Below are 27,812 nucleotides of genomic sequence, written 5' to 3'. Positions count from 1 at the left end.
ACGTAATTAAACTATTATTTTTTAAGTTTATTTAAAAAAATCCAAATTTCAGAAATTGACAATACTATTTTATTATTTTTAAAGAATAATATTTTACTAAAGTATTTGTATTAAATTTTGAAAAATATTTTTAATAATTATTAGATCTTTAACAAATTTATATAACTTTTAATAATTTTTATTTGACATAATTTAAAATTATACAATTTTTATGCAAAGTAATAATTTATATATATATATATATATATATATATATATATATATATATATATATATATATATATATAATTTTGGTTCTTCGGTTCAATACGGTTCAGTTATGGTTCTCGGTACGGTTATCTAACTAAAATCCAGAACCGTACCAATAAAATTTTCGGTATGGTTTGGCTCAGGGAAAGTCTATGGTTAATGGTTATTTTCCGGTCCTGGATATTTTCTGTTCGGTTTAAAAGGTATTCAGGATATGTGCACACCCCTACAATAAAAACAGCTAAGACGACATCGTTTGGTGAAAAAAATATCTTAATGATAGAAAATGCCAAAATATGAAAAATTGGACAATTTTCTGACAACTTTTAAAAGTTGTACTTAAATCGCTGCAAATGCAAAAAGTTAAATTTTAGATGAAAATGACCCTATTAAAACCATCTTTGAGCTTATTAAATTCAAAATATATATTTGAATTCAAACTCATTAAGCAAAAAAAAATTAAAAAATAGATACAAATTAAAAAAGAGCAAAAATTAGAATAATAAACAAGTTTCTTTTCAAAACCCTAAAAATTCTTAATTTACAATAAAAGATTCACACATAATACTTGTTTTGACTTTCAAAAATCTTCTATCTTCTTTCTTGCTTCATTGGCATTGTAAAAAAGATAGAGTGGACACCACAATGTTTGTTGTCTGGTAGGCAAAGTATCCCACTAAGATCTTCTACCTTTTCTTTTATCTTTTACTTTGTCTTTTTTCTTCATTTGTCTTCAACTTTTGCTATTAATCTTCACTTTCATAAGTAAAAGCTTGCTATTTGTAATTTGATTCTCTTTTACTTTCTTGTAATTAAATATATTTATACATCAATATATTTGTACCTGCATTTGCATATAAAATTTGATTAGAATCAAAATCTTAAATGAGAATTTAAAATGAGCACTATACAATTACTATTAATAAGTATCAGAAATGTGCATAAGGTTAAATAGAAAGACATAATGACCACACAAAAATCCAAACGCGTTTGACGCTTTTATCAATTCTAACCGAACTTTTAAATTTTATCAATTATAATTTACTTTTTAAAATATTTTAATAATACTCAAATCCACTAAATTGAATTTGATTTGCCTAGGGTGTCAACCGTTGAGTATAATTTTTTTATCAATTGGAATCATTTTTATCTAAGTGAATCAACTTCAGTTTATTCTCATATTTTCATTCTTATTTTATACTCAATTGAACAATATAAAAATTTAATGATTTTTGTCATTCATTCTTATTTTTATTTCCAACTTTAAAGTAAACACTATAGAGGTGAGCATTCAGTCGGTTCGGTTAAAACGAAACCAAAATCTCCCAAACCAACCAAACCAAACTCCACAAGCTCAAAACCGAAAGTAATCTTTAACTGAAACCGAACCGACCATAATGAAATTCAAAACCAAAAACTGATTTTCTTTTTTCAAATTTCGGTTGGTTAACTTGGTCGGCTCAAAATTTAGCTCTCCCCTAAACACACTCCTATTTTAGTGCTTTTTATAAGATCACTCACAATCAAATCAAATTTTAATGCAAAGGGTCCTTCCTCAACCTCTCATAAGGTCAAGTTACATTTATCTCTCTACCATTATTTTGACCTAAGTCTAAAGTGTAACTATTGCTTGTTGCTAGTACCTAATATAATTTTAATTGAAGGACAATTTTTTTTTAATTGACTCAAAAATAGTGTAATGCTCAAAAAGTAGAGTACCACTACATTGATAGACACATGCTACTTATACTAAATTAACCTATTCTTTTACCAAGACAATCAATATATTTTAAATTTGTGAATGGGAACATCAAGAATAATGAGAGAGACTCAAAACATTTCTTTTTCTCTGAATAGACAAGAAAATGGACAAAGGGCTAAAGTTGTTGTGACAATAATTGTGCAGACAATATTTTTTTTTCTATAGGTTTGAGTTTAGAGAGGTCGTGAACAATAATAAAAAAAACATTTTCTTACTTTTATTACAAAAAAATAATAATTTTTAAAAATTTATCATAAATAAGAAGACCTCTTTATCGTGTTAAAATTCAAACTCGAAAACTTTATAAATTGTGAGAAAAGTGATTATTTTTGCTTGTGGCCGTATACAATAATTACATAAATACCTTTCATCTAAGGTTCAAAATGTAAAATAGATTATATGAACTGGATCTATATTTAATTAAATAAAGGATCAATCCACTTAGTGAACTTGTGACTCAGAGTCAAATAACTCATTTTCAGCCATTTTGGTCAATTGAGGATAATATCTCGATTTTTAGGTTAACTAAAACAAATTATACAATATGCATAATTTCAGGGACCTACAAGGTTCGATCTTATTTTGACTGTCTTTAGTTAATCAAAATGGCAGAGTGTATATTATTTAACCCAAATTAAAAATTAAGGGACCAAATTGACCCTTAACCTAAAATTAGAAAAATTTATAACTACTTTACTAACTTCTCATTTCCTAACATCGAGGATATGCAAAAATTAAGTTTCTATTTTACTCCGATAGTATGATCTCTATTAGATTCTAATGAGGGACATTAAAAGTAAATAAAATGTCACTCAATTATAATAGTTTTAAATTTAGAATAGACTCCAAAGAGGCAAATAAAGTGACAATACAAGTCATTTTTAGGTACTACGGATATGCTTTTAGGAGACCTCTCATCAAATGATTTGATTTCACATTTCCACAATAGAATGACCAAAAAGGACTAAAATGGACAAGGTTTTTGAGTTTTAGCTACAAAAAAGTGACCAAAATGTCCATAAAAATGTTGCAAGAATCTGTCGGTAGAGAGACAATAATAGGGTCAATCTTCCCTACATATCCCTAATTTTATAGATTTTTTGTCATTATCTCCTTAGACTTTTTTTCTGCCCTAAATAAGAAGAAGAACAACAGAAATAACAACCGGTTGTTGTAGGGGTCCTTATGAATCAAAGACAGAAAATGACAAATTTTATTAATTTTCCCTATTCTTACGTGACCTAATAGTTTATGCCCACTACAATATATAATGATTTGTAAATTACAAAGAGAAAATAAAAAATAAAAAAGTTAGTATGCAATGCGATGAGCTTTAAAGAACAATATGGCATGAGACATATCTTCCTTGGAAAAAAGAAAAAGTAATCATCTAATTGGTCCTTATTCCTCTTCATATAAATTATGTTGGAAAACAAATGAAAATTCATAAATATTCTAGCTTTTTCATATACTGAAACAACCCCCATCAATCACTTTCTTTTTCTTTTTAGCTAGTATATTTTTATACTCCATTCGTCCCATTCTAATTGAATATATTTTTTTATTTTAGGCGTCCATTTTAATTGATAATTTCTATTTATAAAATATTTTTCACACTATTTTTTTTTTACACTCTTCAATTGATGCATTTAGAAAACATATTTTTAAAAAACTGTGATGCATAAAAATAAAGTTATTAGAATTTCTTAAATAATGTGCGATTGGAAATTTTTGAATTAGAATGGGATGGAAGGAGCATTATAAACAAAAGCATCCCTAATTAATAATTTCCATAAACAATCCACTAATATGCTACCTAGGGGTAGGGGTGAGTAAAACTTTGAGTCTATCCAGGTTACTGACCAAACCTATAATTTTGGTCGGTTTGGTTTGGTTTAATCAAAAGTCGATTTGGTTTTGGTTTTCAAAAAGCGTTTTTTGTTTGGTTTTGGTTCTAAATTTTGAAAATATAAATTAACCGAATTGATCGGATAACAAGATATTTTTTTTTCTTTTCTTTGGTTGTTTATCGATTTTAACTAAGTCTACTAAAATTTTGGAAAAAAAATCAGTTTTTAGCTCGGTTTAATTTTGATTTGTTTTATAATTGTTTGCTTTCGGCTAAAAAATAGTTTCAGTCGGCTTCAATTTTGAGCTTGGCAGAGTTCAATTTGGTCAGTTAGAGATTCCTGTTTGGTTGCAACCGAACCGACCAAATGCTCACCTCTAGGTAATGGTCATTTCGGTTAAGAACTCAACCATTTTAGTTAAAATTTAACCATCCAACATAGTCAGTTAGATTTGGTTAACATGATAAAAATATAAAGAATATTAATAAAAAAAGTAATTAATTCGGTTAACTAAAACTCTTAATCGTAAACTAGCCAAAACTTTTGATCGATTAAGCCAAACTAATCAAATGAACCGACACACTTTAATTCCGGACCGCATTTTCTACCGTAATAATAATAATTAAAAAAGTAAAAAGTAAAAGGTGAAAAAGAGAACATACCCTTCTTTTTTCTGATTGGGGTAGATTCATAGATGTTCACAAGGTGGTATTATTAGCAGGATTTGATTGCTTGAAAGCAACAGTGGGAGCAATTCTGCAGCTCCTCCTCTGATGTTCAAGCACAAGCTCAGCAGCAAACCAATCTAATTTCTCAAAATTAGTTTCTTCCCCAATTCTTTTCCCACCAAACAGAACAGATTCCACATTTTTCTGCTTCAACATCTCCTCTGCTATTCCAATCAATTTCTTCACATTTTTTGGACCAGAGTCTGTGTCCACATTTGCTCCACACCTCCCTAAACTGGACCCATTTGCCTGTCACATCCCCAAAAAATACATCAATTGTCATTATGACCCTTTTTGTTTTATGCTCTACAAACTAATCCATCCACCTTTAGAGGGTAAGTTTGCACTAGCGGTCCCTAACTACTCGTGTCTCTCCCTAAACTGTTCCTAAATTTTAAATCGTACGTTAATAGTACCTAAATATTTATTTAACAACAAAATTGTCCCTACCTCTATGCCGTTTCCATTAATTCTAATGACATGTCGTGCCAACTAGAGTCTTATACAGACGGCTAAAATTGTAACTTTTACTGTGTGATAATTTTGGGTGCCATATAGAATTTCAGTTGGCACGAAACGTCATTGAAATTACCGAAAACTGCTTAAGAATAGCAATAGGACAACCAAGTTATTAAATGAAAGTTTAGGGACAATTGGAGTACGAATTAAAGTTTAGAATAGTGTATGAAGAAAGACGAAAGTTTAAAAACAGTTGGTGTAAATTATTCCAAATTTAGACCATCCTTTAATTAACATCTATGTTACACCTAAATTAAAATTCTGGAATGGGAAACATAGCAATAAAAAAACAACGAAATAATGTTTTTACAAAAATAGATTAAAACATAAACTTTTAGAATTTCAAAAGAAAATCTGTCAAATGAAAAAGATGTCGAAATGTATGACAAGACTAATTTCCGTACAATGTATCGACGAGTCCGAATTCATAATGCTGAATCTGCAATTATGCTTAATTCAAAAGCCAAGTTTTGGAAATTAACTGTATGGTATGCCTAACAAAATCTAATTATACTATTTTGATCACAGAAAAGGACTGATACGGTCATTGCTAAATCTATGAGTAAAATGTCAAAATTAGAGGACAAGAAATTGAAAATTGAATTAGGGTCCCCTACCTTAAAGGCAGTACAAGAATGGGAAGATTTAAGGGTATGTCCTTTGCAATATGACAGCAAATAAAGGATGACCTATAATTGAAGCTAATTATGGTAAATCATGTTTACCTTCTAAGTTCTAACTAATTATAAGAATATAAATCATTATAATCCTGACAAAATCCAATCCTCACTTCGCTACCAATTTTTTCTAATTATTCATCCAGCTAATGTTGACAGACAATTTCTAATAGGACATTTCCTATTTTGATAAAGACTCTAAAATTGGCTGCACAATTCAGTTTTTGATGACAGAAATAATTCACTTACCATTTTCTGAATTTATTTTTATCTAATTGCCACTAAATATTCAAAATGTACAGCTAAAGTCCTATATTTCACGAAAAAAAGCTCGAGTTTCATATTTTAGTGTTCCGTTTCTATCCGGAAATGCTCCCGGAACTAACACTCTATATTTAAACTTGGGCATATAATTAAGGAACTTCAGTTTGGCAATTAACTCTCCATTAAAGAACTCAACATAAACATTAAACACTCTAGTAACCTTAGGTTTAAATTGCATTTAAAACTAGCATTTTGACCAAAACATGTTTTTTTAGTAAATGTAAGACCAGTTTTTAACAATTCTTTAGTCCCCTATTCTAGGCAACCAAGAAAAAGATGGGTAAGACTTAAGGCCGCGTTTGGTTTAGTCGTTGGCCTACCCAGTGGCGAAACAAAGAATTTAACTTTGTCCATCTTTATCTACCTATAGTACCAACTTAACCTCCATTTAACTCTAAATTTTATTACAAATTCTACTTCTGTCTCTAAAATATTTTTTGGTCGCAGCTCAGGCTGAAACCTATTCTAATCTTAAGATAGATCCGCCACTAGCATACGCTAGTGGCATTCAACTTCCGCCGATCAAATGGTCAAAATTTAAAACTTCAAAATGGAGCTATTGGAAGACCTATTGTTAGCGGTTGGATTTCATCTAACAGCTCGTAACAGTAACAACAGACACTAAGGCTCGTTTCACTGTCTAAGTTCTATCCTAAATTCGATTCGACTCGGGTTTTTTGTCCATAATTTATATATCTACACATGAAAAAGACACAATTGGCTTAACCCTTTCTATACCAGGCTGGCTAAAACTGTCTCACACACTACAAACCATACCCAAGTTGTACACAAATAAATGCATAAAAACATACAAACAAGTTGTCTCATAACACCATACCTGAACTCTCACATAGTTACTGCTCTTACACTGACCAAATGCCATTGCTACAGCCTGGTCCACTGCATCAGCCGAGCCGTCACCCGATATTCGAGCCATCGGTCTAGCCCAATGTTTAGCCCGCCAATTTTTAACCTCATCGAACTCATACTTAACCTCGAGAAGCTGACCGGTTCCTAATGATAACACTAACAAATCCTCCACACCTCTCACAAATGGAAACTCTTGCTTATTATGCAACACATGAGTTATTGCTGCAGCCGTTGGGTTACTCATAGCCAAACCGCCGTCAACGGCTAAACACTTGGTTTGACCATCAACTGACCGCATTTGAACCGGTTGGAATAAACCCGGTTCAGCTGATGTCGCCCGGCAAACCTCCCATAACCGGAAATCAAAACTCTCCGTTTCTAAAGCGTCAGCTCTCGAGAATAAAAACGGCGCCGTACTTGAAAGATCATAACACGGTATCAAAACCGGTTTTAACGTATCTTTTAAGGTTAAACTCTTATCTTTAACTTGAAACGTTTCTTTCATAGCCTTTTCTAAACCGGAGGTAGCGGCGGTTAAACCAGAACCGCCTTTAAACAACCGCTTAAAACCACTGTTTTTTCCAGAACGGTAAATTTTCTTACCATGATCAGCTAAAAACCGCCACGTATCATCAGCTTTCTTCAACGGACGGTTATGATCTTTAGTTCCAAAAAGCATGGCCGTGAATATCCCGCCGATGCCGGTCCCCGCCGCCACGTCGAAATAATCAGCAATTCTAGCGTCAGGATTGCCGGATTTTCGTTTAAGCGCGTCTTCAAGATAAGCCAGAGCTTTTCCTGACAGAATACCTTTCATACCGCCGCTGTCTATAGAAAGTATGCAGATTTTACCGCGCTGGTTCTTGATTGCTGACAGACTGTTGGCGTTTGTTGCCACCGCCGCGGCGGTGGGGAGAGGTGATTGAGATAAAAGATTGTCGGTTTTCTGATTATCTGGCGGCGGAGAGATTTGTTTAGGGATCCAGAGCTTTTGATCGTCGTAGCCGAAGAGAAATTTGCTTTCAAGAATTGAAAAGATTTCGTAGCTGAGTTTATCCGTGTCTATGCTCGGTTCTTGCATTTCTAAAAATTGGTTTCTTTCCATTTCCATGTTTTCAGACAAAAATCAAGAATTGGATTTTGTTTATAGGCTGCAAATTCAGGAATCTAAATAGTAGTACTAAATTCTCTTTGCATGGTAATTTGGTAACCTTGACAGTAACGCCCACCAAAGATTTTCTTGGCAAAAAAATGAAAAATTTCCATAATCATATATCAAGAAGCTAAAACATAAAAAAACTTCATTGATGCAAGAAAATCTTTTTGGTTTTAGTTTACCAAATTTGGTTGAAACAACAAGAGAACAAAGAACAAGAAAAAAAGAACCCTGATTCTTGAAAAACCCTGGAGACAAATTTATTTAATTATTTCCGGGGATGTAATCTTTATGCAGAGCACGCATAAAAAGATCAAAGATAGTGGGTGCAGGTGATTTAATCTATGTTATAGGCAGAGCTTTAATATGATCAAAGAGGAAAAAAGAATAAAAGAAGCCAAAGAAGAAGGAGAATGGGATTGGGAGGCAAGAACAGAGCAATTGCAGAGGATGTCTGTTTATAAATAAAGATTTTAAAAACAACAATCAGCTCATTTTCATTATTCAACTCTCCAATTTCTTGTTTTCTCTCTCTCTCTCTTGTTAATTTATTTATTTTGTATTTTGATTTTGATGTTTTTTTTATCTTAGGTGCCTTGTTTTGAAAAATTAAAAAACCATATATCCAATCAGATGAGCCGTTAAATTTTCGAGACTGAATTTCAGTTTTGATTTTTTACATAAAAATGGTGTTCATGTGATTTTAGATTATGGATAACCTCAAAAACAAAATAGATTATGGACCACTTTTACATTAGCTTAAGAACTATTATGAGATAATTAATTTTAGAAATGAAATATAAATAAATTTTTCTTCATTTAAAATATCATAAACTTTGTTTTTTTATGTAATGGGAACGTTTTTTTAATTCATTCGTATATTATAGAATTAATGTTATAAAAATTCACCTACTTTACACGTTTTTTCATTTTAATCACATAGTTTAAATTTTCTCATTTTCATGCACGAACTACCACTTTTTCTCAAATTCATGCATGGTGCTGAGGTGTCACGACTCTATTGGTGTAATTCGCTGAGATGGAGGTCATTTAACCAATGAATGAGCGCCACCTCAGCACCGTGCATGAATTTGGGAAAAAAATGGTAGTTTGTGCATGAAAATGAGAAAATTTAAACTACGTGATTAAAATAAGAAAACGTGTAAAGTTCGTGATTTTTTTTTAACATTAATTTTATATTATATATAGTGGCAGATTTAATTTTTTTCCAGCTAGAACTTAGTTACTATCCCACCTTTAATTTTTTTCTTTAGTTTAGGTTTAACCTTCATAAAAGTTATAATCCCAATCAGACTGGAGCCTATTAACCTACAACAGATAGTTATAACTAAGATTATAATTGGTCGGTTCAGTTACCGAACCGGCTTTAAAACCCATAAAGGATCGGTTTTTGGGTTCTCAAATACCAAAACGAAATAAAAAGTAAAAAATCAGTTCAGTTTGAGTATAACAAAATAATTCTATTAAATCTAATGTACTTTTTCGATCTAATGATTACCTTATGTCAGAATTGAGAAATTCGATTACTGTATATACATTATTTATATTGAGGATTAATAATGTTGCGGTGCGTGTGTGTGTGTGAGACGTTAAATGTTGTAATTTTACAAATATATTCAATTCTTCATCTCATTTTAAAAATATTGTTCAACTCAAGAGTTATTCAGATCTAATTCCGAGTAATGAACAAATACGAACTATCTATAATTTAGTTTCTTTTAATATTTCAGATATATAAAATATTTTATTTTGAGATCGATAAACATTCCATCCTCATTTTCTCTTTATCACGTCCTCATATTTAATTTAGAGTTTACGAGATTTAATCTCGATAAAAAAAAATCAATTATACCCATAATTTTTAGCTTAATCACCAAAAAAATGTCAAATCTATATGTCTTGTGTCAGTTATAGTCAAACCTTTAAAAATCACCAGATCTAACCAAACTTTATATATTATGTTTCTTGTTTAGCCATTTTTGAATCGAACTGTTTTGTTTTTTTCACACTGTATCATCCATGTCATTGCCAACTAAACAATTGACTGACATGACAATTAACATATTTAAATTAGGTTTGGCTATAACTGACACAAAATGACTGTGCGAGATATTATATGAGGGATTCTTTCAAAACTGTTTTCTTTTTAGTTTATTTTGTTAATTTTATGAAGGAAAAATAGTATAAAATATTACTATAAGGTCACCCTCATAGGTCATAATTCATTATTTTAGTCCATCTTATTTGAAGATCAAAAGACGTATAGTTTTTCACTTTTATTTCTGTTAACAGTTTAGTTCTTCCGTGGTGTTAGTCAACCGAATTAAAAAATTAACTAAAAATATTAAATTTTAGTTTAATTCTTAAACTTAGTTTTAATGCAAATATTAGTAAAAAATATAAATTTATGAAATTTGATGGTTTAATAAATATAATTTATTTAATTTTTATTCTATTACTTTTGTTTTTCTATTTAATTTTCTATTTTGTTTAGTTTCTAAATCTAAATAGACAAGTAAATACGAAAATAAATTAAAGTTGTTAACGGACTAAGTCTCATAATAACCATGGTTCGGATATATTAAAAATCATCTAATTTAGTCTTTAATGTAGTTGACTGATATTAAAAAATAAACATAAATTAAATTCTTGACGAAAATTATAATACAAAATCACATCGTTTGATTTTTAAACATAAACCACGAAAATATAAATATCACACATATTGAAGCTTTATAATAATTTACTCATAGCAGTAATAACTCACTTAATAGTGAAATTATTATGAATTTTGTAAATTTAATAAAAAAATTTATCATACTCTTGTTGAATGTGGACTTCACTTTCAACTTATTTTATTGGCTTAGTCACAAAAAAATACCAAACCTATACGTTTTGTGTCAATTATAGGCAAACCTTTAAAAATCACCAAGCCAAACCTTATATGTCCCGTTTCTTTTTTAGCCATTTTTGAATCGAACCGGCTTTTTTAATACAGTGTCGTCCACGTCACCGCCAACTGAGCAATTGGCTAGCATGTCAGCTGAAATATTTAAATAAGGTTTGGCTATAACTGACAAAAAAAATAGGTTTGGTATTTTTTGGGTGAATAAACCTAATTTTAAATTCAAGCCAATTTTTAAATTTAATAATTAATAAATTAATTATATTATTTCTGAAATTTATATATATTTAAAAATAATTAATATTTCCTATTTAATACTAATTAAAATTAATTTTAATTTTTTATTAAACCTAATTAAATATAATAAATTTATATTATAATATATTTTAATGAATATGTAATTAAAAAAATGAATTAATGTATTACTTAGAAATTAATGTTGAATTAAATTTGGTGAAAGGGTTTAATGTTCATGATGATTTTGAACTTGATTTATTATTTTTAATATTGAGATCTTGTTATGACTGAATTTAGGTAATAAATAAAATAGTTATGTATAAATTAAGGTAAGTTTTTGGTCATGCCGAGTAAAATGACATATGCGTTTATGCTTATACACATCATGATATATATTGATTACACCACAATGAGCTTCACTTTTTAAAGAAAAAAAATGAGAAAATAATTACACTCGTCCTTTAAATAAGCAGTCTATTCAGTGATTTTTTTTATATTTATGTGTGTATAGTTGAATTATGAACATTGTCGTATATTTGTTGTGTATATTACTCTCAGATTGTTCGTTGGAAGACGAATAATTGGGTCTCAAACGGCGGTGATGTCAAAAAACCGACGACTGGAATTTAAAAATAAATAAATTTTAAGATGAATATGACATTTTTTATTTTTAATAGAATTTAAATTAATTATATATCCATCAAATATGTAAAAATATTTATTAGAATTATTTAAATTTATTAAAAAAATAAATTAATTTTAATTAGCGTAAAATAAAAATATTATTTTTTTAAATATATATGAATTTTATTATAATATAATTAATTATTTAATTATTTAATTTTAAAATTAATTTTATTCACCAAAATATACCAAACCTATGCATTTTGTGTCAGTTATAGCCAAACCTTATTTAAATATTTCAGCTGCCATGCCAGCCAATTGCTTAGTTGGCGGTGACGTGAACGACACGGTGTCAGAAAAACCGGTTCGATTCAAAAATATTAAAAAAGAAACAGAACATATAAAATTTGCCTAAATCTGGTGATTTTCAAAGTTTTGGCTATAATTGACACAAGACGTATATGTTTGACATTTTTTGGTGATTAAGCTTATTTTATTAGTGGAATTTAAATACAAAAAAATTGAAAATTGAAATTTACAATTATTATTTTTTGGAAGTGGATAAGAACTTTAAAATAAAATAATTTTTTTAAAGTGGATCATTTTATTAAACCGGATTCGGTTCAGTTTTTTCTTTGGTAAAAAAAAAAAACAATATTACCGTAGACATTTGTTCACCTGAGTTGTGATGGTCAGAAATTAAACCGCGGAGATGTGCGTGTCCGTGATCAACGGTCAAATTGGAAACTTTTCATTATCCAAACACCAATTTTATGCTTCCCTCCCTTGTCCTTACGCGTGGAGCCTGGCTCCCCCTCCCTCGGTCAAAAAATTTGAGGATCCTTTCATTTCCATTTTATTTTATTCATATTGACACAAAATAATTTATTTTATTTTATTTTTACTTCTGTTTGGAACGAAATTAACCTCAGGATAAAACTGTAAATAATATTTAAAACAGTGGAGTCCGTTTATAAAATTATGTGAAAAACTACAAAATTTAAGACATTAGGTTATAATTAACAGTTCATCCCTCTTTCAAAATATCAACCAAAATCAACTATTTTTTCCTCCATAACTTTCTTTTATCAAATTTCATCGCCATCTCTTTTTTATATTCCTTTCATCCCTAAAAATAAAAAAAATAAACACATTTTCTCCTATAAAAATAAAAAGATAATCATATTTATTGATAATTTAGAATAAAATTATCAAACTATTCTCATTATTTTATTGCATTATCATTAAATGCAATAGTTTCATAGTGCTTCACTCATAAATAATTCAAAAGGCATTATAGTAATATTTGAGTATATCGCAATAATTAATGAATTTTTTAATTCTTACAAAATCACTATTTTTTCCGTTTTTATGTAACGGAGGGAATATTAGTTTTTTTTAATTATTAAATCTCATTAAATCGAATATGAAACAATTACAATTGTAAGAAATTCGGAATAATTTAAAAATAAAACCCGATGACTTGACATGCAACAGACAATATGTTGTCTGAATCGCAGATCTTACTTACGAAAACAAAAATAAATTATTAACTGTTTTGCTAATTATGTGTAGTCTCCAATCAATCTTCTATCAAACTTCATCCATCGCCCGCAAACTCACATCATCTGATTCAATCACCACTTAATAACTCTTTTATAAAAAAAAGACAGCAAACCTTGCACAGAGAACGGACAACAATTCTTTTACAAAAAAGATCAAGATAAAATATTCAAAAAAAAATAATGAAAAATAAATAAACCTAATACAACTCATAAATAATAGCATTTTATTGTTGATAATCTTCAATTTATCTTCGTTTCTTGGTAATTGAATGCGCTTCGTTGATAAATCTTAATCCATAAAAAAATGGAAAATATGGCTATTTATTATATCTATGAAATTAAATTAATATATATAAAGGAATGGCTACCATCAACACTAAAATCAAACCATTGAATGGCTATCGTCAACACTAAAATCAAACCATTGACTGCTACCGGAGAAGAAACAAGAAAAAAAATTAAACGGATAGGGTTTGTTTTGAGAGAAAAAAAGTTTTTTTTTTGGTAAATTAAGTTTCATTTTAAGAAAAATAATGATAATATACATATATTCAAATAATTGTTTTAAAAAATCTTAAAAAATCAAATTGTTTTCTTTTTGTTAAAGTCTTAAAAAATCAAATTGTTTTCTTTTTGTTAAAAGGTATGGAGCATATATTGACAAAATCATCGTGTATAAAATTTTAACTACTTTTAAAATTTCATTTTTGAGTAAATAATATACATAAATTCAAATAATTTCCAAAATGATCAATGATGATCATTAAATAACAAATTTATGAATTATTAATATTTTTCTTTAAAAACTCAAAATTAAATTCAACTTTTTAATAAATTAATGAAATTTAATATATTTTGGATATAATCCTAAACATTAATAAATTTTAGATTTAAATTGATTTTAAATAAAATTATATTTACAATCAATAAGCATATTATAGATCTCATATTTTTACTCAAATAAAAATATTTTCAATTTGCTAAATATTTAAGCAAATTATCATGAGCCCTCTTACATTTATCATAACTCACACTTTACCTCCTATTTAAAATCAAACGATGTGATCTCTTCCATTTGTTTTCGTTAAAAATTTAGCCTTTCCGTATATTTTTAGTGTTAATTAATGGAGTTAAAGGATTTAAGGGTATATTAATTTTCAAATATAGAAAATTTAATTGTTAACAGACTTTACTTGCAAAACAGATGAAATCAGAAAAAATTAATTTATATGAACACAAAAAACGTAATTTATGTAAAAAGTAAGCCAACCATCAGTTTCGTTTGTATTTATTTATGATTATTGTGGATAGGGAACAATGGTGCTTTTTAGGGTTATTTTATTTTTTGATAAAATTATTCTATCCATTTATCATTATTTAGTAAATTATAAATTTTTAATGTAATGGAAAAAAATTAGGATAAATATTCCATTTTCAAAAATATTTACCTCAACAAGAAAAAGATAAATAAAATATCTCACTCTTTTATTGTTTTTATTTTTTTATTCTAACACATGTCTATACTATAATTATACCTAATTTTTATTATTATTTTACTTTTGTCATATTTTTTTTTACTCTCAAGTGACAACTAATGATAACTGTTCTTTTTTTCTTTTTTTTTTCTCTCTCTTCTTCTTCTTTTTCTTCTAAAAATCTGCATGAAAAACAATTTTATGATAAAAAATCAATTTTCTGCACAAAAACAGCATCTGATTATTATATGAGTATCACTGTATTACATAACATTATCATAACACTGCAAAAAAAATGATTTTTTAAAAAGACAACGTCTGATTATCATATGAGTATCACTATATTATCATATTGTTATCATAACACTGCAGGAAAAAAAATAATTTTCTAGAGAAAATAATGTTTGATTATCATATCGTTGTCATAATATTATCATGTCGTTATCATAATATCATATGTACCTAGATGATAATATTTATGGTACCTACATGATAATGTTATGATAATATTTATGATTATGTTATAATAAAAGAGTGTCTGCTTATCATGTCAGTATCACTATATTATCATGTCATTATCATAACACTGCAGTATGATAACTAGATGATAATGAAGTATGATAAGATTATAATAATTGTATGATAGCTAATGAAAAAAAAATACAGAAACACTTATGATAAGCAGATGATAACGGAATAAAATTATAAATATTTTAACATCCAGAGTAAAAATATAAATCTGAAAATAACATGAGGTATTTTCTGTAACTTTTCCGCGTTGAGGTATAAAGTGCAAATATTTTTATTTTTGGAATAAATACCTAAACTTCCCAAATAAATAATATGTAGCCCACTCCGCATGTTGAACCAAACCGTTTTAACAAAAATCAGATAAATATTAAATTTTTGATTTGATTTGTCCGTTCAGTTCGGTTTTTAATACACCCCCTATCTGCAGTTGCTTTTGATCCGCTCTAAAAATACAAAAGAGGGTCTAATTGGTTTTATTTTGAAAAGTTGTGGAAGGAATTATTAAAGGCCTAATCATAAAAAAAATCCTCACTTTTAGACTTTTTGTTACCCCGATGTTAAAAACTTATTAATTTTATCCACTTTTTAATTTTGCATTTTCAATTGTACCCCAATTTTTTAATTTCTGTTAATTTTTTACTTAAATGATGAAATCATTCGATTAACTAAATCTGAAGATGAAATTAATTTTTTTTATTCAAAAAAATACAAATAAATCCTTTATTTTTAAAAACTAATGGAAAACCATAATCAAATTAACACTAATTTAAATTATTAATTAATTTAAATAAATTTTAAAAACATACAATTAATATATGCTAGACATGGAAAATATTTGTATATATTTTTTAAATGAAAAGAAGTTAATGTTAGAATAGCATTGGAAAGGGCTAAAAGATCGGGGATTTTAAGGCATTAAGCCATTGTCAAAATAGGCTAAGTGTAATTTATATGAATATATCCCACAAGTTTAAGAATCATAATGATCCTTTACTCATTCCTTATATGATTCCTCTTATGTAGATTTGATATTGGCAAGCTAATGGATATATCTATCCATATCAGTCTTAAGAATCGAACCGAATCATTCGGTTCAACTATTTTACTGAACATTGAATATTTTATTTTGTTTTTTTAGTGACGGGAGAACCTTCGGCGGACTCCGACCACCAAAATAAACTATCGGGAAGACTAGTTTCAGCATCCCGCCGCCCCGACCTTCCTTTTCATACGGACATCAACTTCTCCAAATGCTTATGACAAGTTTTATGTGAGATGTGAGCTATCAAACCAGAGATCTAATCTTTTTTTCATGTTTCCATAATTGATACTAACTGAGCCAACTCGTATTCGTAATATTAGTCCTTTTTATTCTTCTTTAAATGTGGTTCAACTTTTTTAAATTAAAAATAATTATAAGAACAAAAAATTTATTGAACTGGTTAAACCATAAAATCTTTATATGATTCTTTTTTTATTTGATACAACCGCATATGATTCTTTGTTAATAAATAAATATAATATTAGTAGTAATGATTTAATTGATAAAATGTGAGGCAAATTATTAACTTTTTAATCTAGTTAATTATAATTTTAATGCTATGAAATTAGGCCTTTTATATTTAACTTTTTATAATTTAAAATAAAATCTAATAAAATATTACAAAATTTAATGTGTGTGTATATAAGACGAGAAATTAAATTGTACTTAAGGAATATTAATTTTTTTTATCACTTATATGAGTCATTAAAATATTATAAATTTTTCGAAATGACTTTTTATTGAATATCTTTTTTAAGACTTCAATCATTCCAAAAAAATAAAAAGCTTGTCCTCAATATTTTGGTGTTTGATTTTGTGATCTAAGTGCAAAGATTTCACGAAAGACACAATGACGCAGTGATGAGCAGAGACGTATGCCTAAATTAGACTAAATTGATACGAAAAATGCTTTTACAAATTTCTGGTCTTTCTATTGAAAAAGACCAGTCTTACCGTTTGGGTCCCCATACTTATTTTTTTTAATAAAGTGAAACATATTAGGTTCTCCTTTTCTAAAGAGACAAAACGAAAATTTTTGTTGGAAGAAAATAAAAGTGGTTGCTATTATGACCGTCACTAAATTTTTCTGATATTACACCATAATTATTAATTATCTGTTATTATTATTTTCATAAAAAGAATACTAATTTTTTTAAGAAATCATAAAATGATTTTTGAAGTAAAAATTAAAACTAATTTAACATTATTTGTTAAATTACAATGAATATATTTACAATTATTTAATTTAATTTAAAATAAATTATTAAAATAATTTAAATTTAATTTAATATATTTGAATTTTGTAAAAAAATAAAATTCAATTTATTTTTAAATTTTAACATTTTTTTATTTATAGTTAAATAAAACAAAAATGCATTGAATTTTTAAATACAATTGAATCAAAATTTATTACATCTAATTATGTGTGCAAAAGAATTTGAACTTAATTTTTGATTTTTAAGTTATTTTAAGAATATATATATACATATACTTATTAATATTTTATAATTCAATTAATAATGTTGAATTATAGATGATTTCTTGATTTTTTTTAAAAGATTAAATTTAGGGACTTAAATTAAATTTTATTTTTAACTAACATACCCTAACTGGCGGAAAAAGAGTATAGAATTTTGATTTAATAGTCAGAAAAAACGTAATTGACTCTTTTAAAGTCACACAGAATTAATAATTACGATCTAATATCACAAATTTTAATAATTATTTATCACTATTAGAAAAAGGTTTAATGGCGTAAAAAATCATAAACTTTAGCGTGTTTTGCAAATTTAACATAAACTTTCAATTTTGGTAAATTAATACACAAACTTTTGATTTTTTGCAATTTTAGCACCTATCAATTTTCCTTCAAAAAAATAGAGAAAAATGCTGATGTGGGCACCAGAATAGTGGTTATTCCGGTGTACACATCAGCATTTTTTTCACGAAAAATTGACCGGTGCTAAAATTTCCAAAAATCAAAAGTTTGTATATTAATTTGCTAAAATTAAAAGTTTATGTTAAATTTGCAAAACACACTAAATTTTGTGATTTTTTATGCAATTAAGCCTTAGAAAAATAATCAATTTCCGACAAAATATTTTACTGGAAAATTTATTTTCCAACGTATTCCGGATGGATTTTATCCATCTACAATAGCGTAGATGTCATTTTTTCCAACAAGAAAGTGGTGTTTACACTAATTCTCGATGGATGTTGGTAGTTAAAAAACTCCATCAACAAAAAAAACAACCCGATTTAGACGTTATTGACGAGAAATTTTTAGGTAGACTCAGTCCACCACGTCATCTATAAACTAAACCTATTACATTATGACACGTCATTAAAATAATGACACTATCGTAATATTATCACATATATTTACTGTCATATTGTAAATATGATATAGCGCAATGATTATATGAGATAAACTCTCAAATTTTATCGGTAACGTTTTACGGATTTTTTTTATCCAATCTATTGGAGATAATGGGAAAAATATATCGTGAAATGGAAATTATTTAATGACCGTATCATCTTTGAGGAAGAAGGAAAAAGAGGTAGTAGAATGAGACTTGTAATTCCAAATTCTTGGAAGCCATTAATTTGGAAAGAAATGGATGTTTTAGTTTAGGTTAAGTTGGGAAAAAAAAAGTTTAGGTTAAGTTAGGCATTGAATTTGATTGAAAGAGCAACAGACTATGGACATGATGCTCATCCACCCAACCTTAATTATAATGTTTTTGATTTACAAGTGGTTGACAATTCCAATTAAATCATGCCTTCCATTAATAAAAATCAAATTAGCGTGTTGATTGTTATTATTCAAGAGCTTGACCAGAAATAAATATATTATCTTAAATTTATATTCATTTTATTATAGTAATATTTTAATGTGATAATAATCATTATGCTAATTTCTAACTAGATTAATAAATCTTACCTTGATAGGTTATGGTTCTTTGTTTTTATGATAGTTGGAATTTTCTCCTACAAGTTTTACTTTTTATATTTTTAAATTTAACATTTAATATCCCATCAAATATTCACATTACATATAATATATGTATAGTTGGAGCTTAATATGTCAGTTTAAACTTTGAAAAATTAATTAGTATTTTTATACTGTGAGGGTGTTTATATCAAAAAAATTATAATGCAATTCTTAATAGGCTTAATGGCAAAGAAAACTCAAACCTTTATGATTTGTTGCAATTATATCCAAACCTTTTAATTTTTGTAATAATATCCAAATTGCATTATTTTGTTGCAATAATATCCAAATTGCATTTTTTATGTGATTTTTTTTGAGTTTTTTGCCATTTTTTTGGGACTTTTACTATATTATTATACATCAAAATATAATAATAGCCTAATATCTTAATTGAAAACAACAAGTTTAGCCATCAATTTGACTATTATTGCTATAAAAATGCAATTTGAATATTATTGCAACAAAAAAAATACAATTTGGATATTATTGCAAAAATTAAAAGGTTTGGATATAATTGCAACAAGTCGTAAAGATTTGGTTTTTTTTTACCATTAGGCCTTCTTAATAATATCAATTTAGTAAACAAACAAATGAGAGCAATGCTTATTCAGGTTTCAAGTTCAACGAATATACACATGTAGAATTGTGTTAAAGAAAAGTCAATTGGTGTTCGCGTGCATTAAAGGCTCTGAGTTTTATACGATTATAATTGCTTTTTGCGTTTAAAAAAAGGCCTAATTCTTTAAAACTCCCGATTTTTTAGTTTTTTTTCGATCCTACTCTGATATTAAAAACTTGTCAGTTTTACCATATTTCGCATTTTATCATTTCAATTGTATCTCAAAATTTTAATTTTTGTCAATTTTTTTATTTAAATGATAAAATCATATTTGAAGATAAAATTAAATTAATTTTCATTTAAAAAAATACAATTAAATTCTTTACTTTTAAAAACTAATTAGAAATTCTTCTCAAAAAAAAAAAAAACTAATTAGAAATCATAATCAAATTAAAACTAATTTAAATTCTTAATTAATTTAATTAAATCTAAATAAATTTTAAACATGTACAATTAATATATGCTATACATGGAGAACGTTTTTAAATTTTTTCCAAATAAAATAGACGCCAATTTAATATTTCAAGGTACAATTGAAAAGATAAAATGCGAAATAGGATAAAATTGACAAATTTTCAACGTTAGAGTAGGATCGGAAAGGGGTTATAAAGTCGGTTTTTTTTAGGGTATTAAGCCTTTAAAAAATATGGGATGAAATAAAAATTAAAAATTCAATTGAAATTGAAAGATATTATAAAAGTTTGGATTTTCTACAATCAGCCAATCTTTTATATTACCATCTCTACTTTATATAAATAATTTATAGAATTGGAATAAAATTCTAAAAATTAGAATATTTAGTTGTACTTTGCAGAAAAGGTGAATATAATTAATCACTAAGCTTTAAAGTTTTGATGATGTCCCCCCACCCCTCAGTAATCTAGTGATAATAAGAATATTAACAAAGTTTAAATACATCAAAAAAATCACTTTCACATATTTTTAATATTTAATATAAATTTTTAATTTTAATATATTTAACATAAACTTTCCAATTTTACAATTATTTATCACATTTACATTTTTTTATTCAAAACGTTGCCGTTTTACATCCTAAACTGCAACGTTTTACACCCAAAGCGGGGTTTTTTTCATTATTGCAAAATTTTAAAAGTTCATGTATTTGTATGCCAAAATTAAAATTTTATGTTAAATAACAAAAACAGATAGAAGTTGGTAATTTTTACATTTAAACCTATTAATAATTTGAAAGGTGCCCTCCCATTTAGAATAAAAAAAATTATAATAAAAAGGCCAAATGCATATTTATGCATCCAAACTTTGATCCTTTAGTCACTTACACACCCTTACTAAGGTGATAACCATTTTAATATTATAAACTAAAAACATTTTTTTTATTTCTATACACTTTTTGTCCTAGTCAGCTGAAAAAATATATACAAGTGTGATAAAGCGTGTTAAGCGTTTTTCTGCACTGCACATAATAAGTCATACATAAACTAATTAATTTTTCAAAGATAATATTTCTCTTTTTTTATCTCCCCTCATCACCTTCCAAAATTACCATTAAATTGTCTTCGTCATCTAAATTGACCTTAAATTTGAATGCCTACTACAAATTAAATCTAGTTAACTCTAAATTTGATTTGGTCTTTTCGAATTACATAGAGAAAATAAAGCAATACACACGAGCACTTTTATCAATGTCATCGATGATATGGCGTTTTTTTACCATGTCATCGCACATGTTTCTTATGTTCTAACTAAGTGTGTAAAAGTTAAGGAAAGTATTAGTTTAGGTGTTAAAACGGTAATCAACTTAAAATGGGTGTTTAAGTGACTACATAATTAAAGTTTAGGTGCATAAATATGCATTTGGTCTAATAAAAAAATTGAAGTTGCTTTTGTCAACCCATACTTTCAATCACGCGGATTTAGCTAATATACCCACTAAAAGATTGTTGCAAATGACACAGCCATTAAAAAACCCTTCTAATTATAATCATTATTTTAATTCATGATTAACAGGTTCTGTTTTAGATGATTTAGTGAGTCACTATCATTATATTTTTCCAATCCAAAAACATAATTATAAGTCATTAAAGTTTTCTCTCCAATTGAGAATTGACGATTTCAAGAGATTAAATAATTTGTATGTTTAAAGCACTCACACCACTAATCACGGTTATTATCATGTTTAATCCCACTTGACTTTGACTAATATTATCAATGTTTTTATCCTAATCGAGATTAACAAAAGGCATACAATGTTCATTTTGAGAAATGACACTTTTAAACACTTTGGCTTTTAGGTTAAATTTAAGAAAAGGGATGGAAAACAATAATCTCTCATGTTCACTTCAACTTGAGAGAATTCTGACCTTTCGTGTTATCATTTTTAAAGATGACATGATAAAAATATTTAATTGTTTGTTTTTATCTGATTCAGACGGCTCATGATATAAATATTTAATCAAACATTAAATTGCCATTTGAAAGAAATTCATACATTAAATTGTCATTTTAGAAAAAGTTCATATATTAAATTTGCAATTATTCCGTTTTAATACTTTAATTCATTTGCTTTGATAATTGTTTTTACCATTTAAATTTATCCTAACTTACTTATCAATTTAGAGCGAATGAAATACATGAAGTCGAAATTTATGGATAAGAAATGATATCTTTCACTAAAATCCAATGTTATTGAATACTATATTTATGATTTTTTCATAATAAAGTTAAGTAAAATAAATTAATTTGTAATTCACAGTCAAATATATAAAAAAAATGAACTCCGCCATAAAAATTTATAATAATCGATTTCTATCTATAACAAAAAACAAAAACAAAATTCAAACATAATTAAAGAGTAATGAGCTCTTGCAGTTTCCAACTTCGGCTAGTGTAATTTTTTTTTTCCGAACAAATGATCCATTCGCCTTTCAATTTGAAACAAAATATCAAATTAGTTAATCTCAAAAATTTAGGAGCAACCAAACCTACGGATTGTGTTTTTAGCATCAAAAGAGGCCTTGTTCACCCATTCCCTAGTCGCTTAAAGATAGAAAAATACTTAAAAAGATGCTTAATATTTAATTTAATATTCAAATTAACACATATTAATTTACTAAATTCATTTATATTCTTATAATTTTTAAAGATTAATTATCAATATGAATTATTTGAAAAACAATAAAAACTGATTTATATTTTTTTAACTTAACCTAAATGTCATCCTTTTCATTCTTCTAAGTCTCGCCGCTGCGACTTTCTCAACTATCGCCATCAAATGTTTTCTCCATTAATGGAGAAGACACCGTTCATCCCTTGAGGATGAAAAATGTTCGTCCTTGAGGATGAAGTAGCTGGCTAGAGCAAGTGGTAAGCGGCCGGAATACGAGATGGAGAAGGTGGCGGTGGTCGGAGTGTGAGAAGGCGGTGGTGACAGGACTCACTTTATTATTAGAGATTAAATTAGAATCAATTATAATTAATTAAATTAAATAAATGAAATTAAGAAATTTACTTTCTGAAAGGTGAATTTGATGCTAAAAACACAATCTACAGGTCTAATTGACCTTAAACATTCGAGATCGACTAATTTAATATTATGTGCCAAGTTGAGGGGTAAATTGATCCTTTATTCATTTTTTTTTGAATGAGGGGAATGTTGTAGATGCACATGTAAGTGAAACACAAGTGTTATGGCATTTAACAAACAGAGAATGGGCTTGTAATAAGTATCAGAACTGGACATGCTAATAGAAGGAGACAGTAAGACAAACCCACTTTCAAGTCCATAATACTGCTCTGCATTAAGTGAACTGCTTCCTCCGATCCTGCTCAATTGTTTCAACTCCAGTTTTTGTTTGTCCCATTTCTCTTAAATTCATGTCTATATCCATCATTTTCTTCTCCATTACTCTATCTTATTATGTTAGATATAATGTTAAATAAGTTTTTTTTGTTGTTGTCAAAGATCAGAATCAACTCTTTAGAGTCTCAATTGTTAAATTGTTAGGTACGGAGGTGTGGTTCGAACCCACGACCTCTTGATGCACTTAGAGGTGTCTCAGTCATCCAAACTAGGCCCACATTGGCTAATAATAAATAAGTCGGATTCAGTTTTAAATTTGTTAAATTTTGTACTATTTTAAAGTTCAAATTTAAAAGTTACAATTAATGAAAAACAAATTCCATATTAGTTCATTAAAGGGTTCACGGGAAACATTCATCTTTCAGTAGAGACATATATTCTCTTTTGTCACATCTAAGCCTAGTTGCTCAATCTGCGGCTTAATACATAGTTTGACCCCTGAACTTGTACCCGTTTACCCATCTAACCTCCAAACTTAACGTCTCACCTATTGAACCCCTGAACTTGTTAAATAACCCGATTTGACCCTCGAACTTGATAAATACGTAAACATTGAACCCCTCCGTACACAATTTCTTCTAGAACGTTTCAAGTGACAGGTGGACACGAAGGGTTCAATATTTGCATATTTATCAAGTTCAGGGGTCAAATCGGATTATTTAACAAGTTCATAGGTTCGATAGGTGAGACGTTAAGTTTATGGGTTAGATGGGTAAAAGGGTACAAGTTCAGAGGTCAAACTATGTATTAAGCCCTCAATCTGCCATGCATTCATATCTTGTATCATTGGATTCTCTGCAATTTTTATTTGGAATTTTATAATTCTGCATTTAATTAAAGCTGGCAGTTATAAAACCGATTTGTCCAATTGAAAGTGTTTTAAAAATTGGACCGGACCGGTCGGTCGGATCGGTTTAACCGGGAACTGGCCAGTGGTCCGCTCTAAAATTATAAAAAACCGAATGTTTTGGTTGAACCGAGTTGGACTGGATCGGACCGGATTGAACCGATAAAAAACCGGATACTGAACCAGTGAATCGGAAGTTGAACCAATAAAAAACCGGGTGAACCATAATTTTTGAATTTATTAAATCGATTGAACCGATCATTAAAACTAACCAGTTAAACTGAAAATCGGTGGCCGAACCAAATGAAATTATAAAACTGAATGAATTTGGATTATTTAGAAGAAATATCTTATCTTTAATGAAAAATCATATATTGTTTTAAATTTTTCCTAATATCATACTTACTATTCACTCTTGTCCCCTTTTATACGTCATCTTTTTCAGTCCTTTTTATACGAATATAATTGTCAATTTCAAATTTTAATTTTAATATTAAGGCCTCACTTGATTCGTAATTATACACTTTTCGAAAAATAATTTTCCGGAAAATTAATTACTTAGAAACTTAATTACTAGGGAAGTAAGAAATATTCTACTTGGTTTTTTTTAAACTTCCTAGAGAAGTTAATTTTTTATTTTTATGCATTAAATGATAAAAACAATAAAACCCTTTACAAATAATAAATATAATTAAACATAAGAACATTATTATATTTTACATCTATTTATCTAGGGAAGTACAACTTATCTAAATTTTGCTAAGAAAGTTACTTCCCTAGTAAAGGGGAAGTTTGACTATCAACTTCCTGAAAAGTAAGACATATAAAATAAAGCAAGCACATATATTTTATTACTTCTTGGGAAGTTCGACTTCCCTAGTTTTTTTTGTCGGAAGATGTAGGATCTTCATTAAAATCAAACGACTTTACAAAAGTTTCGAATTTAACCACGCTATTTGCGCTAGCGGGTTATTACAAAAAACACTGTCTCGAAGGGCCTTTTTGGCAACCGTATGTGCCACCCAATTACAATTACGCTTTACAAAGGAAAAGGAGTAAGAATGCAACCTAGCACATAGCACCCTACAATCCTGAAGAATCATGTCTACACTAACATCTACTACTGAACCATCTGTCATGGCATCAATGATTCCTTTGGCGTCCCCTTCAAAGATCGGAGCTGGGAGTTGCAGCTGAAGAGCAAGCCCGATTGCTTCTCGGAGTGCCAAGGCCTCAACTACTGCCGGAGACAGTGCATTATTAATCCGACACGCCATAGAACTAACGACTCTGCCATTGTGATATCTTGCAACACAAGCTCCGACCCCAACCTTCAGCTGAAGTTTAAAAGCTCCATCAAAATTAACCTTCGTAACGTTCATAGGAGGGGGAACCGATTGTAGCATACACTACTAGAAATCTCCTAATTAGTGACGGAAATTAGCGACGGAATTCCGTCGCTAATTCTGACATTTGCGACGGCATCTGCGACAGATATCTAATCTGTCGCCAAATTTGGGAGAAATTTTGGCGGGTGTAGTCCCGCCACTTTAGCGACGGACTATCCGTCGCTAATCCGTAGCCAAAGTTGCGGGAGACAGCCCGCCTTTTCATGATTCTATAATTTAGCGACGGAATGTCTTTGTCCGTCGCTAAACTCATCAGGTAATAAAACGCTGTGTTTCATTCACATTATTAGCAACGGAATGTCTTTGTCCGTCGCTAAATTTGTTAATGAAACGCAGCGTTTCATTAACTGAGGAAGTTAGCGACGGACGAAGACAGTCCGTCGCTAACTTTTAACCTAATTAAATCCAACGCTGCTCTTCTTCTCCCTCACTTAAACAAAACAAAACTGACGCCATCTCTCCGTTCTCTCGCTGCCGCCCGCTGCCGCCATCTCTGTTCCCCTCTCATCTCCGCCATCACTGCCATCTCCGTTCCCCCTCTCATCTCCGTTCTCCGGTGAAGCAAAACGCGCGAGTCTCTGCCCTTCAATCTGTCACCGCCATCTCTGTTCCCCTTTTCTCTCGCCGCCGGCTGACCTCCACCGCCTATCTCCGCCACTCTCCGGTAACAGTAGGTTAGTTAATTTATTTTTTTGTTTATTAATTAATCTTTTAATAGTTTATTAATTTATTTATATTATTTAATTAGTTAAATTTAAATAATTTATGTTAGATGTTAAACTAATTAGATTAGGTTAATTAAATCAGTTTAGAACAATTAATTATTTAATTTAGGTTAATTTGTTTATGTTTAGGTAAATTAGCTATATAATTAGAATTAATTTAGTTAATTTAATTTATATTATTAGTTTAGGTTAATTAAAATAGATTGTTAATTTAAGTTGAATTGTTGGTTTAGTTTTTAGGGCAAATTAGTGTTAATATAGGATTAAATTGTTATTAATTAGGTTAGGATTAGTAAAATTAGGTTATGATATTAATACTAATTTATTAATGAAGTTAGTTAACTAAATTATGTAATTAGGATAGTTACTTATTAATAGTTTATTAATTGAGTTCTATTTTATGTTATAATGTTTAATTTGATTAAAATTAATAAATTTAGTTAATTTACATTTATGTGAATTGGATTGTAATCGTAAATATACGTTTAATTGTGTTACTTGTTAGTTTTGAGAATTAACCATATTTAGTTAATAATAACGGATCTCAGGTGTTTAGCGACGGAAATATCCGTCGCCAAACACCTGTTTTCTAGTAGTGATATGGCTTATTGTTTCCATAGCATTGCACCTCAGACATAAACCCGCTACCCCTAAAACTCTCTTCTGAATATTGGCATTAGTTGCCAAGCCATTATTCATCTTTGTAATGATGTTTATGTCTAATAAACACAGTTATAGACATGGTCAGTCATCATTCTTCTCTTGCATGTTAACTTTTCTATCCTGAAAGGCTCTTAACTAAGTTCATCTCCATTCTCTAGTGATTTTGTGAAGAAATGCT

At 28.5% G+C, this 27,812-nt stretch overlaps 1 protein-coding gene across 1 annotated transcript; it reads right to left on the bottom strand.

Moving 5' to 3' along the window:
• Positions 1–726: 726 nt before the first annotated feature.
• Positions 727–8,635, bottom strand: LOC126660588 (patatin-like protein 6). The gene is made up of 3 exons (XM_050354153.2): positions 6,948–8,635; positions 4,524–4,838; positions 727–1,093 (listed from the first exon to the last, which is right to left on the bottom strand). The coding sequence occupies exons 1-2, from the start codon at positions 8,088–8,090 to the stop codon at positions 4,560–4,562; spliced, it is 1,422 nt and encodes a 473-aa protein (XP_050210110.1). The 5' UTR covers positions 8,091–8,635; the 3' UTR covers positions 727–1,093; positions 4,524–4,559.
• Between the last annotated feature and the right edge of the window lie 19,177 nt (positions 8,636–27,812).

The sequence above is a fragment of the Mercurialis annua genome, linkage group LG8, assembly GCF_937616625.2.
Source record: "Mercurialis annua linkage group LG8, ddMerAnnu1.2, whole genome shotgun sequence".
Lineage (NCBI taxonomy): Eukaryota > Viridiplantae > Streptophyta > Magnoliopsida > Malpighiales > Euphorbiaceae > Mercurialis > Mercurialis annua.
This window is presented reverse-complemented; position numbering and strand designations above follow the sequence as displayed.

What these genes read in the sequence shown, in the direction of transcription:
- LOC126660588 (XM_050354153.2), bottom strand. Translation starts at nt 8,090, where the DNA reads ATGGAAATGGAAAGAAACCAATTTTTAGAAATGCAAGAACCGAGCATA. An exon ending in GTAACTATGTGAGAGTTCAG is followed by an intron (nt 4,839 to 6,947) that starts GTATGGTGTTAT and finishes GGGATGTGACAG; the next exon opens with GCAAATGGGTCCAGTTTAGG.